At 58.1% G+C, this 15,868-nt stretch overlaps 1 protein-coding gene and 1 pseudogene across 2 annotated transcripts in view; one reads left to right on the top strand and one right to left on the bottom strand.

Moving 5' to 3' along the window:
- Window positions 1-692, bottom strand: part of LOC132239104 (programmed cell death protein 2-like) — a 72,398-nt pseudogene extending 71,706 nt beyond the window's left edge.
- Window positions 693-2,697: 2,005 nt separating this feature from the next.
- Window positions 2,698-15,868, top strand: part of PHACTR3 (phosphatase and actin regulator 3) — a 160,434-nt gene continuing 147,263 nt past the window's right edge. Inside the window, exon 1 of one of the 2 annotated variants that reach the window (XM_059705165.1) lies at window positions 2,698-2,956. In XM_059705165.1, coding sequence (XP_059561148.1) covers window positions 2,830-2,956 — 127 coding nt within the window. In that variant the 5' untranslated portion in view covers window positions 2,698-2,829. The remainder of the gene's footprint in view (window positions 2,957-15,868) is intronic. The other variant, XM_059705162.1, reaches the window with a different exon arrangement.

The raw sequence follows: 15,868 nt of genomic DNA, 5'->3' as shown, positions 1-15,868 counted from the left end.
GATGACCCGGAGAGATAAGATGGTGCAGAGAGAAGAACCAGAGCGGGCGTGCAATGGGGCTGGGCTTGGCAGAGGCACCCCCTCGGGTTGGTCACAGCACTGGGGCTGCCCCAGGCCATCTCAGGGCCTGCGAGGAGTTGAGGGATCTGGAGGGGCTGGGGCCAAGAGCCAGTTTCTGGAGCCAGAGGCGGTGGGAGGTAAAACAAGCATTTCAGCCCCAGAGTGCTGTGGGCCTTCACTGCCTCTGACTCGGCCTCGGACGTGCAGAATCTCAGCTTTCTAAAGGGAACACAGTTTTCCCTGAGTCACCAGGGAGGGGCGCGCACACACACAGTCACACAGTCACACACTTACACACATGCCCACGCTCAGTCACATGGTCACACACACATTCACACTCCACTCACATACACAGTGCACACACACACTTGCACATAATCAACGTTCACACACATACTCTTACATACGGTCACACACACACTCACACACTCACATAGTCACATATACACAATCACCCACATTCACACAGTCACATTCACACACACCAGTCATGCACTCATTCACACTCAGACACATTTATACACACACACACACACTCACACACACATTCTTCACACTCACCCAGTCACATACACACAATTTCTCAGTGTGCCTTCTCCAGATTCCACCTTCTTGTTCATCATCCCAGCCATTCTGAGTAAACTTGTGGTGACTGTTTGTAAAGAGAGATTGCTTTCTTTTTAAAATAATGTATTGAGGTGTAAATCACACCATATGGAATTAAGCATTTTTAAAGTGAACAATTCACTAGTATACCCCATAGCTCCAAAGCAGCGCCCCTATCCTTGTGGCCACTTTTTAACGTTTGCTTATTAATTATTTATTGGGTGTCTGCCATGAGGCAAAATCTCTGTGGTGCTGAGGATTTTTAATAGTTGAGCCTCCATAGACCAACTTCCTGAACCATCTCTGAGAACAGAAGCATGGACTGTACTGATTGGTCAGACTGGGTCCCACCCCACCCCCAGCAGTAGGGCGAGGTCTTGGCTCCACCAGAGCTGGGGAGGGAGCTACCCAGAGGAAATTGGAACTTTTGTTACCAGCGAGGAGGACTGAGGCTGCAAAACATGTTCCCTGACTGTGAGTGGGCCCGGGAAGGCAGTGTCGGGGCCAATGCTGTCCCCTACACTCCCAGCACAGAGAAGCATGGGCAGCCGCGTGGGACCGGATGTGATGTGGTGCGAGACCAACAGGCGGTGTAGCAGTACTTGGGGAGCCAAATGCATGGGGAGGGGATGCAGGAGGCCGAAGGAAAGGCCTCGGAGCAGAGGCGATGTTTCAGCGGGGTCTTGAAGGATGAGTAGGAGTTCGCCAGGGAGTGCCCATTGGGCTGGGCAGAGAGCAAAGGTACTGAGACATTGACTGGAGTTTTAATCCTGACTCTTCTCCTTCCTAACTTCCTGGGGCAAGTTACTTCATCTCTCCGAGCCTCCGTTTCCTCCTCTAAACAGTGGGGGACAATCATAGTATCGCCCACGAGATCTGATGGAGGAGGAAATAGGATAAAGCAGGGGCCAAAACAGTGGACGTGACAAAATCCCTGCTGTCCGGGAGTTAGTATCTTCTCATCTGTGAGGCGGGGCTCATTGCACCGCCTCTAATTGTCAGCAAGCTGAAGTGCTGCGTGCTCGGCACAGCGCCACCTCGTGCTCGCTGCTAGCACTGTCGTTGCTGTTGGTACAAAGTTCTGAAGATGCCTGGGCCGCCTGGCCAGGGGGCTGCAGGGGGTGGGATGCCCGACACCCGAGTGCCAGCGCCGCACCCCGCCGCCAGGTGGGCCGTGGACAGCTCCTCCCTCCGCCGCCCGCGCTCTGCACGTGTCACGGACAAGATGCCGCCGCTGCTGGCGGGGTTGCTGGGGTTTGAACAGGAGGATCCTGGGCCCCTGAGCGGAGCTGCCCGGGAAAGCTCTCAGCGAAGGGGGGCGGGGGGTGGGGGGTGAGGGGTGGGGGGCTGGCGACGTGCCGTCCCTTTGGGCCTCTGAGGATCTGTGCCCGCTACGCTGAGCCGGTCAGTCAGTGGTCACACTCGGGGATGTTGACTGAGTCCGTCTCCGGCCAGAGACCCCGCGTCAAGTCAGCAGAGGCTGCGAGCTCCCGGACCACGAGGCCCCGACGCCGCGGGTGGAGGAGGGGTTATGGTCGGAGGCAGCGCTCCATGGACTTGGGGTGCGGCTGGCGCAGCCCTAGTTCTTGAGCTGGTTGGTGGCTACAAGGGTCCCACATGCCGTACTCATTAAGCTAAATATTTCTGCTTTATCTTGTGTTTGAAAAGGACGCACACACATCACTTGTGGGTGAGAACGCAGGTGTGGCACTGAGGCACCAGGCGGCTCCCGCGCGGGACGCAGGGCCGGGCTCAGGCGCCTCCTTCCACCCTCCCGAGCCCGGGTACACCGAGAGCGCGGGGCCCAGAGGGTCCCGGGCGGCCCCAGGCAGCCTCCTCACCACGGGGTAACCCGGCGCCTCCCCCGGCTCGCTGTCCCTTTAACGTCGCAGACCGTCCCTGGTACTGAGGTCCCGCATCGCGGTCTGCGGCGCGGGCTCGGGTCCGGGGAGATCAAGGTCACGGCGGCGCCCCTCCGCGCCCCCGCCCGGCGGAAGGGCTGGCCTCTGGTGGCGGCCCCGCCCCCGCCCCGCCCCGCCCCGCCGGCCCGCGCCTCCCGCAGCCCCAGCCCCGCGCCCCCTCCCCGCCGGCGCCTCCCGCAGCCCCGGCTCCGCGCGGTGCAGGGCGGCCCTGCGGAGGCAGCCCGAGCGGCCCTGCGGCGGGATGCGCGGCCGGGGCGGGGGGCGCGCCCGCTGGCCGGCGCCGGTGCGCTCGCTGCTGCGCGCCTTTGGGGCCCGGGACGCCGCCGCCGCCGCCGCCGCCGCCGCCGCCGCCCGAGGCCCGGAGCAAGGTAAGCGAGGCGGTGGGAGCCCGCGCCCTGCCCTTGGCCGCTGCGGGGTGGCCAGGATACCCGCTGCTGCGCCCCCAGCACCGCTGGCTCGGGCTCCCCGCAGCCTGGGCGGGCGCCTCTGGCCCCTGACAAGGGCAGTGCGCGCCGCGGTCCGGAGCGCTGGCCTTGGGGTCTGACCCCTCCTCGGCCAGCTGCGGCGTGACGGGGTGCTCAGGGCATTTGGCTTCTCTGTGCCTCAGTTTCCGCATCTGGAAGGGGGGCGATCTTATACTTGAGTCGTGAGGCATCAGCTGGGATCACAGAAGCCCTGCTCACCACCCAGTGAGAGTTCCACGCGTGTTCTGTCGAGCGGGCCCCCAACTGTGCGGGGCAGGAGTGCCAGAGCCCTGCAGGCAGACACCTGGCCCTGGCGCGGGCCCAGCCGCAGTTAAAGGGACAGGACCTCCGGAGAGAGGCCGAGGAAGCTGGGAAATGGTGAGGGCCCCGTGGTCCAGGGAAGGGGAGCTGGGAGTGGGAGCCGCTGAGGCCCTGGGGAGGAGGCCAGAGCAGCCCTGGGTGTGACTGGTGAGCAGCAGGCTGAACCCTGGTGGGCAGGAGAGTGAGGCGGTGTTTCCAGACCTGCCCGGGAGAATGTCCTGGGGGCACTTATTTCAAACTGGAGGCCTCACCGGCTGCCCCTCAGCTTCCTGGAATCAGCATTTCTGACCAGCGCCCCAGGTGATTCCAGAACAGGTGGTCTGCAAGCTCTGCTTTCCATATTCCGTGGTTCTTCCCAGTGGCTCCAACAGGGGCGATTCTGCCTGCCCCCATTTTTGTTTGTCTACAGCTCCCCCAGTTACTATGGCATCTGGTGGGGAGGAGCCAGGGGTGCAGCTGAGCATCCTGAGGTACCAGGACAGCCTCTGAGGAAAAGAAAAAGAAAAAGGACAAGAACGATCTAGGGTACAAGTCAGGGTGTGGAGCTGGGAGAGATACACGGAGTCACAGGAGAAGAAGGGAGGGCACTGGGGCTGTTGGGACCAGCAGGTGTCATTGAGAGCCTGCTGTGTGCCAGCTCCTGGGTGGTGTCCCGAGGGTGAGCCGCCCATGGTGAAGCTCCGGGCACTTAATAATGGAGCACCCAGGCCCCTGGCACAGGATGGGTGGCCCTTCTGTGCCCCCACTAAGTGTAAGACCTTGTCCTCGGCTCTGGGGTCCAGCGGTGACCCCAGGACACACACCCTCTACTGGGCACGGAGCTCCCTCCCCAGCACCTGAGCACAGTGGGTGCACCAGACTGCCCCACCAGGGTTCAGCCTGCTGCCACCAATTATACCCAGGGCTGCTCTGGCCTCCTCCCCAGGGGCCTCGCCCCCCACTCCCAGCTCCCCTGCAATGCTTGGGTGCTGCGTTGGCCGCCAGCCCACTGGGGTTGGGTTTTGAGAAAGGACGTTTCACACGCTGACCTTCAGCTGCTCGCGGTGTATTCAGAGCCCTTGCAAGGGTGTGGTCTCCCCGTGGACATACAACTCCTGCTGCACACGCTCTTTTCCATTGTTGGGAGTTTTTAAAATAGTTCTGTGGCTGCTGTCTAGGCTGTGAGGGTGGCAGGCTGAGCCACAGCTAACCCACTTTGGCCAAGTCGAGAAAGCTGGCCGTGTAGGCTGCGGGTCATCAGATGTTTATAAATCATTGAAAAGGGTGCAGGCACTGACCTAGATGCCAGGATGAGGGGAGCAAGCAGGTCTGCGTCCTGGCCTCAGGGAGCTTTTCTTGGCGGGGGTGCGGGTGGGGGGGGGCAGTAAAATGAAACCAAAGGATCATTAGTGCAGGGACGTGCAGGGAAGACAAGGCAAGTACAAGGCGGCATTGACTGAGGATGTGAGCTGCTTGGCCAGGGTGGCCAGGGAAGGCTCTGCAATGACGGGTGTTTGGCTACAGACTTGAGTGGGGAGAAGCAGGGAGCCACGTGAGGCTGGGGGTGAAGCGTCCCGGCAGGAGGGAGAGCAGGGGCAGAGGCCCTGAGATGGGAATTGGCTGGGTGGAGTTGGGGAGCAGAGAGGGTCCTGAGGCTGCAGACCTGTGTGCATGGGGAGGGGGGTGGGTGCCTGGACTCGGTCCAGGGTAAGCCATGGGCATTTCACACGTGCGGTCTGAGCCACTGGCGAGGCCACTGGCGGGCTTTAGGCGGAGGACTTGCCTCCCCTGCTGTCTGTGACGGAGAGCGCATCTGGTGGTCCAGGGCCAGTGGGCTCAGTGGGCGGCCTCTCTGGACAGAAAGGTCGAGGTGGCTGAGACAGTCGGCCGCTGGTGCCCTGGGGGCCTGAAAGCCTGGAAGCCACCCAGTCTGTGTCTACGCACCTGGGGCGAAGGCTTGGCCAAGGAGGAGGGAGGCTGGTTGTGGGGGAGGGGTTGGCGGGAGGAGGCTGTGCCCGTTTGGAGAGGCCTGTTGACATCCTGAGGTTGTGGAGTGGGCATGTCTGAGTCTGGAGCTGAGGGCAGTGGTCCCCCTCGGAGGCCCCCCAGGACCATGTTGTCCTCTCCAGGAGTGGGGCTCAATTTCTGCCTCTCGGTGTGGAGTCAGGCAAGACCCCAGTTCAAATACAAATGTTGGTTTGGAGCCATCAGGGACCCAGGGTAGAGCCCAGCTGTGTGCCCACCACTCTGGGCATACTGACGGCTGGACCTGGGGAGGTCCCCTGGCCCTCTCCCCCTGTGCCCATGAGGATTTGTCCAGCAGCCACCTGCAGCCTGGCTCCCGACTCGTGCGCCACTTCCCAGAGCTCTCTCTGGGCGGGTCCCAGTTCCCAGCCCTGGAGGGATGGTCATGGAGGGATGGTCATGGAGGGACCGTGTGCTATTTCTGTGGCCAGCGCTGCTTTAATTTAGGAATAAATCAGCCAGCCATTCTTCCAGAATTCGACTTCTGATTGGAAGCTCTGACTCGTACTGGGATATTTCTGCACCAAATGAGTTTTTTTTTAAATTTTAAATTTTTGGAAGGGAAAGGCGTGATCGATGATATCATGACACATGTCAGCTGATGCTCATTAAAAGTCGTGTCTTGGGGGCTGTTTGAGGCAGCTGGAAGTGGTGCTGTGTTCCCTGGCCAGCTCAGGGCTGGGCCCGGCTCCCCAAGGCCAGGGACTCTCCAGACCCACGTGGGCTCTGAGCTGCCCGGTTCTCCTGAAATCCTAATGACAACCAGCTGGGCCAGCAGGCTTTTCCGGTGGCAAGTGACCAGACCTTTGGAAGCAAAAGGAGCATTTGTCAGCTCAGGAAACTGGGTGTCCAAGGCCAGGCGGCCTCGGGGGCTCCAGCTAGTGTCCCCTTGTGTGCCCTGGTCTTGGCTGGGTCACACTGCCCATCTTTGACCCCATCACCGTGGCCTGGGAATGGGGGGAGCTGGGCGGCTAAGGCCCAGCTCATGGGCCAGCTCACCGGCCCCACAGGCCTGAGACCCCCAAAGAAAACCAGGGGTGCTGGCAGAAGATGGAGAGAGAGCGCGGGACATCGCCAACACCAGCAGGGTTCCAGCTGCACCCTCACAGTGTGGGGCCCTCCTGTGCTCACCTGACATGCACCTCGCACCGCGGGCTGGGGTCACCTATGGCAAGTCCAGGCAGAGTAGAAGGCTGGGAGTCACCTGCCAGGAGCCTGGGCATTTTTCCTGTGGCTTGTCCCTCACCCAGGTGTATCTGCCCGCCCCCATCACCCTAAGGACTGCTGTCTGCTGGTCAGCTTAGCCGATGAAGGTGGTGGCTCCATTTGTGTTTTAAGGGACATGAATGATCCTCAGGCGTGGGACCAGGCCTGGCCTACAGCTGGCACTCGTAATATTTGTCAGGTGAATTCGTAATGTGTTCTATTCAGGCAACTGGTTTCTCTGGGGTGTGTGGGGGGGGATAATGACACAAGTGTTTCCTGAATCCTGTCTCCAAGTGAGGAGTGAAGACCTTAAACGAGGCCAACCTCTTGGAACCGGCTCCCTCCTCTCCTCCTTCTCCCTCCTTCCCCCCCACCCCCCCAGGTGACCATCGAGTGCAGGGTGCCCACCAGACTCCGGCACTGCGCTGGGTGTCAGGGGGCGCCGGTCAGCACTCTTTCCTGTAAGGACTTTAAAGAAATGGCATCTGAAAACAGGACGTCCTGTTCTGAAACGCACTGTTTCCATTCAGTGTGTCTTGGAGATTTATCTGGGTTAATAGAGTCTTGCTAATTGCTGTAGGATATTCCACTGTTGTGTTAGCCTTTCTGAGGCCGGTGGCCATGGGGGTCGTTCTCAGACCTGCTCCATGGGGGGGGGGGGGGGCCTACGTGAGCATCACACATGCACACACACACACACACACACACACACTCACTCGCCTCCTGGGGCCTCTGTACCGCTCTCTGTGGGTGCTCAGCTGTTCCCAGCAGCAGCGGCCGAGGTGCCTTTCCTCCAGGTGCTGGAAGGTGCAGATTCTCACGGTGGCCCGTCTTGCAGCAGAAAAGGGGAAATTCCTGGGACTAATTTGCATTCCCTTGGTTGCTCCAGAGGCTTTTTCTGATGCTCATTGACTGCTGGGATTTCACTCTCTCATTTTGCCTGTTTCTGCCAGGTTGCTAGTCTCTGATTGGTTTGCAATAACAACTTATGTGTCCTGGACTCTCACCCTGTCTGCTGCTGTTTTGGTCTCTCTGTGGCTTGCCTTCTGACTTGGTTTACAGTCTTTGGTTGGAAGACGGTTTTTTGTTCTGGTTTTTAATATAACGGACATGTAACATGACGGTGCTTCCGGGGGTGCAGTACAGTGACCTGATGTGTATGCTTATTGCGAAGTGACCACCACAGTGCGTCTAGCTAACAGCCGTCACTCCAGAGTCACAGCTGTTTTTCTTGTGGTGAGAAGTTTTAAGATCTACTCTCTTAGCAACTTTCAAAACAGTGCCTTTCACCGTGGTCACTGTGCTGTGCGCTACACCCCCAGGTTTTTACTTTCGATGCAGTAAAATGTATCATGTTTTTTCTTTATCATTTTGTGTCTCTAATCAATCTTTTCTGGCACCTTCTCCCAGTCTGCCCAGGATGGCCTGGCCTTAGCTCTGGGCATCCATATCCCAAGGACCCCTGTGTCCACATCAGAAATGTCCAAACTAGAGAATTTTTGTGAGTTTATTTAAGCCAAACTGATGACAATTGCAGGGAAGCAAAATCTCAGTGGACTGAGAACATGCTCTGGAGACTGGTGGTTTTGCAGCATATTTTATACATTAGCATCAAAGGGGGAGTCCTGAGGGGGGTGCACGACACCCTGAGCAGGGCAGGTTAAGGAGGCGGGAGAGCAAAGCGGGGAACCTCTTAGGTTGGATGAAAAGCAAGAGGGAGAGACACTCCTCTTTTATGCTAAAGGGCTCAGGGCAGTTCACATGGAGGGCTCCCAGAGACGGTGCTCCCGAAACAGGAGAGCACGGGCCCTGTGGCCCCTGTGCTGTGCGGGGGGTGAGCCCTGAGGGCTCTGGAAAGGACTTTACCTTGACATCGCAAAGGTCTGTTCTCTGAGATGCAGGCAGACAAGAGCCAGGCTCTCTTTCGGTAAAGACGGGCCTTTGTCGGGGAGCTACAGGCCTGGGACAGGCCGGCTCCGAGTGGGGACGCGTGTGCAGACCATCCCACGGGGGCTTCGGTCCTGAGTGCCCAGGGCCCGCCCTGCTGGCCTCCCGGAGCTCGTCAGGGTTAGTGTGTGGCCCTCTGTCGCCCACACCTGAGTCCCGGGCAAACCAGGACGTTTGGTAGTAGCATCCACCCATGCTCCCTGGTAAGGAGCTTACAGCTCTTTTCTTTACGTTTCCTTACAAACCACTGTAATTTGCTTCCGAGGACAGTATGCGAATGCAGGGCTTCAATGGGAAGCCCGGTGCACAATTTATGCAGACACCGCTTGCCTCCTGGGGTCTGGAATCTGGGGATGTGCCAGACAGCGGGTGCCCGCGGGCCCTGCCCAGGTGCACACCCTAGGTGCCAGGTCTCTGTCGTGCCTGTGGGAGACAGCACTCCTCACGGCCTCACACCCGGCGCATCTGGTGCATCCCGGGTGTCTCCTGCGACTCCAGTGGGAGGAGACCAGGCTTCCCGCTCCCCTGGACTTCACCCCGTGCACCAGCCGCCCCCGTGTCCCTTCACTGCCATCAGTCACAGTGTGAGTATGACTATGTCTGACCTGGGCGTCCATCCTGGGACCCCTGAACCGGAGGACTCGGGGACCCCTGCACAACTCGTCTGCTTACTGGCCTGTTAGTGATGCTGCAGATATGCGCACTCATGTGGCCCAGGGCCTGGCACATAGTAGGTGCTTTGTCAATCTCTCGGCCTTGCTGAGAGCACGAGCAGCAGGTCTGTGGTGGAGGCCCTTCCTCCTGCCCCCTCGGCCCCCCATCCCCCCTGTGGAAACAGTGGAGCCACCCCCAGGCTCACAGGAATGTCTTCCCTCCGGCGCGGCTGTTGCTCGAAGAGTCTGTGGCTTCTCCCCGAAGGCCCAGCGTTTAGCACCAGAACCCCAGATCCAGCCTCACTTCCCCTCTCGAAGAGCAGGAAGCGGGCTCAGGAGGCGCCCGCAGCCCCCTGGAAGCACATCTCACGTCCATGCAGTTTGGAACGACTTGCACACGTGTGAACACTGCGACTCGAGGTGGGCGCTCGAGCCGCCTGCAGCCTCTGCTCCCGTGGGCGCCTGGCAGTCAGCGCACCCTCCCCGCCCGGCTCGCCATCTGTCAGTGGCGTCCCTGTTGGACTCCTCCTGCCACCGGGGTGGCCCTGGCAGGTGACAGGCGTGTGAATGGTGGGTTTCCCAGGGGAACGGACTAAGAAGGACCGTGCCCTCCATAAGATCTCTCCTGCACATTAGGGACTGCAGGTCTGCACGCCTGCGTGTCCACGCAGCGGTCTGACCAAGTGTGACCCGCCGTTGGTGACTAAGTCCCTGTAAGCACCACCCCGCATGCACTCCGGTGGGAGGACCCTGGCGCAGTAGAGGCAGGCTGCAAACTTCAGTTTCTACTTTTATTTTAGTGGCTTTGCTGTCTGTGCTTTTTCCTATAATCCACTAATATTCATTGTAAATTAACTCCATTTATTTATTTACTTACTTATTTATTTATTTATTTATTTATTTATTTATTTATTTATTTATTTTTGCCTCTTGGTTAAACATTGGGGAAGTAAAAAATAAAGGAGACGGTCCTCTCATTTGCCGGTGGGAGTGATGTCAGATGTGGAGAACTGTGGTCATGAGTGACAGTACAGAGTAGTTCCGTTGTCATTTGCGCTGGGTGTGCGCGGGGGTCACCTAGTGGGGCCGTTGAGGAGCCACCAGAGGTCTCTGTGGGGACAGTGGTGGTCACAGGAGCCGGTGATGGACGCGGACGAGCCTGGCCTTGGTCTGCTCCTTCCCCTGCTCAGCTGCATGTGAGGTGTGAGCCCATTGTGCAGATGAGAAAACGGAGGCAGAGAGCTGGACTGACTTGCCCAAGGCCACGCAGCTGGGGGCTGAATTTGACCCTGGGCCAAGCCTGGATTCTTAGTCGTTTTATTCTCCTATCTCCCATAAAACTCAATTCCGTTCTCTGCCTTTTGTTCTGGAAGGCAGTGACGTTCTTAGTGCCTAATTCAGGGACCCAGTTGGATGCCCCTAGTTTGGCTCCCTGGGAGCTGCCTGCCTTGGAAATGAGGAGGCTGGCGGCAGAAAGCAGCCCATCCTGCCGTTGGGATGCCACGCCCCACCCATCTTCCCCTTCGCTTTGTGGGTCCTGTGATTCCGCAGGGCCATCTGGTCTCCAGAATGGCCTCCCCACCCTCAGCCAGCCCCCTGAGCAAAGCATTCACAGCAGGCCCGGGGCAGTGTCTGGCCGAGCGAAGGGCCAGGAGTCCTGGGGGATCAGAGTTCTGCTGGCCACACTGTGGGTGAGCGGACCAGCCGGGTCTGCCCCCAGCAAACCGCTCGGTATACACGGGGTGACACCACTGTGATGTGACCTCTTTGCATCAGCTGCACAAGTTCATGGGGCTGGGACAGCTGAGTCCTGCTGCGAGGAATCCTGGCATTAACACGGAAACCTCCCTCAAACTTATAGAGCACGCGAATCAGCTGGTAATCGTCTGAATTTCAAGTTATTGTGTGCAGGAATTTTTCCTTGATTGCAGGTTAGCTGCGGGGTACCTTTGAATTAGGAGATGCTGAGTACAGTTACAACATATCCAGGTTCCGTCTACTGCTCTGCGTTCCCACTGCCCTGCCCGGGGCCAGGCTGCCTCCCTCCATCTCCCTCTTGAATACAGCACCCCATGTGCCCCCTTGTCTCCCAGCCCCTCCTTGCCACCCTCCACTGTATTCTACTCCCCATGGACACAGAACCTTCCAAGAGAGAAGATAAATCCACTCTCTCTCCTGACTGGAGACGCTCCTGGGTTTTCCATTCCTCCTAGGATAGCTCCACCCTCCGTCCCATGGTTCATGAGGCCCTTTGAGTTCGGGGCCTGCACCCCACCCTTACCGCATGCTGCTCTCCCTGTCTTAGCTCCTCAAAGTGCCCAGTGCTTGCTCACCCCAGGGCCTTTGCACGTGCTGTTGTCTGAGTACCAGGGCTCCTCCCCCTGTGGAATGACTGGCACATACTCTGTGCTCAATGTACTAGTATACTCGTTGAACAATGAACCAATGAATCAATGAAGGAGTGAGTCCATCAATCAGACCCAAAGCAGAGCCTGAAGTTCTCCAGGACGTTTCTCTGGGATCAAGCCTGGTGGATCCGTGTGGTCTTCAGGCCCGTGCCTTTCCTGACGAAGGCCAGCTTCTCAGCTTTGCTGAGAGTTAAGGTTCTGGCAGGAGCCGAAGCCACCCCGCGTGGATCTCTGTACCTTCACTCCCTCCCGACAGCCCTCTGGGGCCCACTTCCCTAAAGTCCTGGGGCTCCGTCTTATACCACAGCCTGAGTGAACATGGGTCCCCCAAGTAGCCCTTGAAGAGAGCCAGGAGGGCCAGGGGTTCCGAATGCTGCAGTGTGACATGCCAGGAGTGATTTCTGTTGCACCCCACGTCCCTGGACTAGTAACAGACACAAATATTAACTGGAATCCCTGGCACTGCTATCACATACAGAACAGAGACTGGTGAAGGTGCCAGAATCTAACTGCCAAAATCATGCTGCCCCAATACAGAACCCCAGTAGATGTACCAGCTGCAAAGTGCACGGCGGCTTAAGGAATCGTGGGCCCCAAAAGAGACCACAGCCTCTGTGAAAGTCTGGACGCAGCCGTCGTTATTTATCGTTCTCAACAAGTGGACACTGGAGTTATCGCTGCAGCCCAGGACTTACGACTTATTTTGAAAGTACTGCCTGTAAACCGAGCCTGATGGGTTTTCTTTGATTTATGGAACAGTCGCGACGCTGCAAACATGCAGGGCCCGCTGCGTCTGTGACGGGGCCTGGTGGCATTAACCCCCTCCGGGAGTCCGTAAGTCTGGCTCTGCCGTCTCCCGTGGGAAAAGAGACGTCCCTTTAGAATATAAATCCAATAAACATATCAAAATGCCCACATTGCATTGGAGAAAGGGCTTGGGTTGCACAGACCATTTTGAAACATGAATTATCTTCTTGGAAAGCGGGCTCCGGCATGAGCAGCGCTGTCCCCACGGATTGCGCGTTGGCCCTTTCATTCAGTCGGAGCATTCGGAGCGTGGGAGGCTGTGGGACCTCCTTGCCCTGCGGAGCAGAGGCATTGCCTGTGGGAGGCGATGGCCCCGTCCTGGGCCCAGCCCTTTCCTCTCTCCTGGAGGCAACGCGCCCTCGGTCCAGGACAGAGCTGCCCAGACAGACCCTGCCGCCACTTTCATGCTAACCTGAGCCTGTGGGGGGCGGAGGGAACTCGGTGGTGTCTGTGACTGCTGGGCTCTCTTTATGCCATGCTGCAGCGTACCCACTCGCCCAGGAAGTAGGGAGTTCCAGTGATGTTCGAATACACAGATTCATGTCATTCAGAAAAGCTGCTTGTACCATTTCCTAGTGTGGCTATCCTGTTGGCCAGCCATTGGGGTTAGGTTGTTTTCACTGTATCTGCCTTATTCACACCCCCTGTGTGCTGGGGTCTTTCGCAGGTAAGATCCTCGGTAAGGTGCAAACATGCAGTCATCCTTCAATGCCACCACTGCCATCTCCTGCTCCTCCCCCTCATCATCATCAAGTCAGTGACTTTTAGGGGGATCCAAACAGGCACGAGGCTGCCGGATCTGCCACTTAGGATGTGTTTGGTGCAGTAGCATTCCGAGCTGCGGAGCAGAGGGCCTGGCGGACCTGGGCGGACCTGGGGGGACCTGGGCGGACCTGGGGGGACCTGGACGGACCTTGTCCCTGCTGCTGGGGCAAGTAAGGACTTTGCCTCTGACTTGCAGAACGTGAATCTAATAGTACCTACCACGTGTGGTTAATTTTTAGCATTAGTCGTATTAATAATTACAAAGTTCTTAGAACAGTGTTTGACGCATGATGAGAGCTACATGTCAAGTAAATGAATACCCAAGGATGGTAGGATGTTTGCTCCTGTTACAGGAAATCTGCAAAGGCTCGTTCAGGTGTCCGTCCTCAGTTGCTGGCATTCCATCCTTACGAGTGTCACTGCAGCCACATGGTGCGGGCTACAGCTTCAGACCCCACGGGACACTCAAAGGCAGGAAGCATGCAGCCAGGTGGCCGCGGTGGGCGCAGTTTCTCCCGTGACCAGCAGAGGGCGCGGCTCCCTCCCTTATCACCTACTCAGTGGGCGTGGCTTTGTCTTCACTCCTGCCCTCTTGTCCCACTCACTTGGTTCCCTAAGAGCGTGTGTGGACAGCGCAGTTATTTCTTTATTTTTTTGAGTTTGCTGGTTTAATTCTGTTTCTGTTGACGGATGAGAAGCCACACGGCCTGTGGTCTAGGGGGCGGGAGGCAGCCTCCTCCGTGCCTCTGTGCCTCTGAGCCATTGGAGGTGACTTGGGCCCTGGGGACCCAGCCCTCACTGCTGGAGCAGGGATGCCAGGGACAAGACACCGCGTGTGCGTTCACTCATTCAGTTAGCAAGTCCTTGTTTTCTGGGACAAACACCCCTGGCATCCGAACCCAGTGCCAGGTCCTCGGCTCCGGCTCTCCCAGGGTCCTGGGTGAGAAGGAAGTCTCTAGCAGAACAAGAGCCAGCATCGCTATAACCCTCCAGGTCCTGTCATTGCAGCTCACGTCCGTGGTCGCCTGGTGCAGAGCCCACCGTGTGCCTCGGGTGCCCCTTAGTGTGTCTGGTTGGAGGGCGGTGGGCCTTCTGCAGCTGGAGCTGAAGCCCTGCAGGAGGGTCTGTGAGAGCCACCACCATGCGGCTCAGCACCTGACCCCGATGGTCGTCATGGAATGGCCAGGCAGGGGCGACCATGCTCTTTCCAAGATGAGGAATCGGAGGCCCAGAGAGGGGCCACCGGCCTGCAGCTGGTACCGGCAGGTCTGTGGGACCAGAGCCCGTGCCCTTTCCGTCATCCCCCCCATGGGACAGAAAGTGTCCATGACTCTAGGTGGGTGTGGCGCCCAGACAGCCGGCTTATCCGCATCACGTCTAATGCCAGGTGTCCAAATGGGCCCTCCTCTTCTGCCCCACCCCCCTTCTCTGATCCTCCCATCCCACAGTAAATATCAGACTTGATGGTTACTTCCCCCGCGCCCCTTATCCAGGCAAACATCAAAAAGCAAAAGTGTGGGAGTCCCTTTCACTTGGCTAATGTTTCAGGGCCCATCCCTGTCGTGGCAGGTGTCGGGGGTTTGTGGCTGAGCGAGGTTACCGTGGATGGGTGGCTTGACCACATTTTATTTATCTACGTACTGGTTGATGGACGTTGGTTTCTGTTTCGGGACCATTATGAAGCCGGGCTGGCCCGTAGGGTTTCCAGAGTGTGCGTCCCCGTCAGGAGGGACAGTGATGACATTCACTGAGGCCCCTTGAGGGTCCTCCAGGCTGGGCCCTCCTCCAGAGAAATGTCCTCCACCAGCTGTTCCCAGGCTCGGGGTCCTGGTCGCAGTGGGTGACTTTATGGGCCAAATTCACCAGGAGACTTTATTTTCTGTTGATCAGTAGGCATGGGGGCCCCCTGTTTGTTTTAATCTAAAACTTTTTATTACAGAACATTTCAAAACCCAAGAAAAATATGATGACCAGTCCCGCACCAAGCTGTAACAAATCACAGTACTTCATTACAGTATATATTTTAAGAAGTAAGCTTTGTGGTCGCTTGTCCTCTGCCTCCTCGCTATCCATAGTCCTGGGCAACCCCAGGTCCTGGCCTTCTGTGCCTTTCAGCCCCGCCCCGAGGTGGGGGCTGGGAATGGGGGCTGCGCTAGACCACCTGAGTGACAGCAGTGATTTTAGGCGGAGCCCAGACAAGGTAACACAGAGCACTGGCTCCCACAGAAAAGCCCCCTGGAAACACGAAGGAGAACCTCTGCGTGGTGCCTGGATGGCAGGACTCCCCTCCCACCCCGCTCACCATCCTTTCTAACAAGGCGGAGCCCAGAGGGACTCCCCCAGTCTGCACCGCAGTCCTGGTCCTTCCCGTGGACCACAGGGGGCTGCATTTCTGTTGCTGGTGGTGGTTTCTTTTAAAACACTTTTAAGTGCAAAGAGTTAGTTTAAAGAAAATTCTCAAGTCGGGGGCAGTGCAAGTGGGAGGAGGGGAGGCCAAGAAGCTGCGGGTGAGTGAGTGGCAGAGGGCAGGAGGCCATGGTGCCCCTTCCTTCCCTCCTCCTGCAGGTGCCCTGGGCTGCCCTCCCCACCCACCCGGGGGCCCGCCTCCTCACCTGCTGCTGGCTGGGCAGCCAACAGCCTCCTCATATTGCTGCGGGGCTGGTAACGTGAGGTGGGGGTTCTGAGACTTGCCTGGGGGCCAGGTC

The sequence above is a fragment of the Myotis daubentonii genome, chromosome 8 (assembly GCF_963259705.1).
Source record: "Myotis daubentonii chromosome 8, mMyoDau2.1, whole genome shotgun sequence".
NCBI lineage: Eukaryota > Metazoa > Chordata > Mammalia > Chiroptera > Vespertilionidae > Myotis > Myotis daubentonii.
Note: the sequence above shows the minus strand (reverse complement) of the source record. Positions and strands in the feature narration are given on the sequence as shown.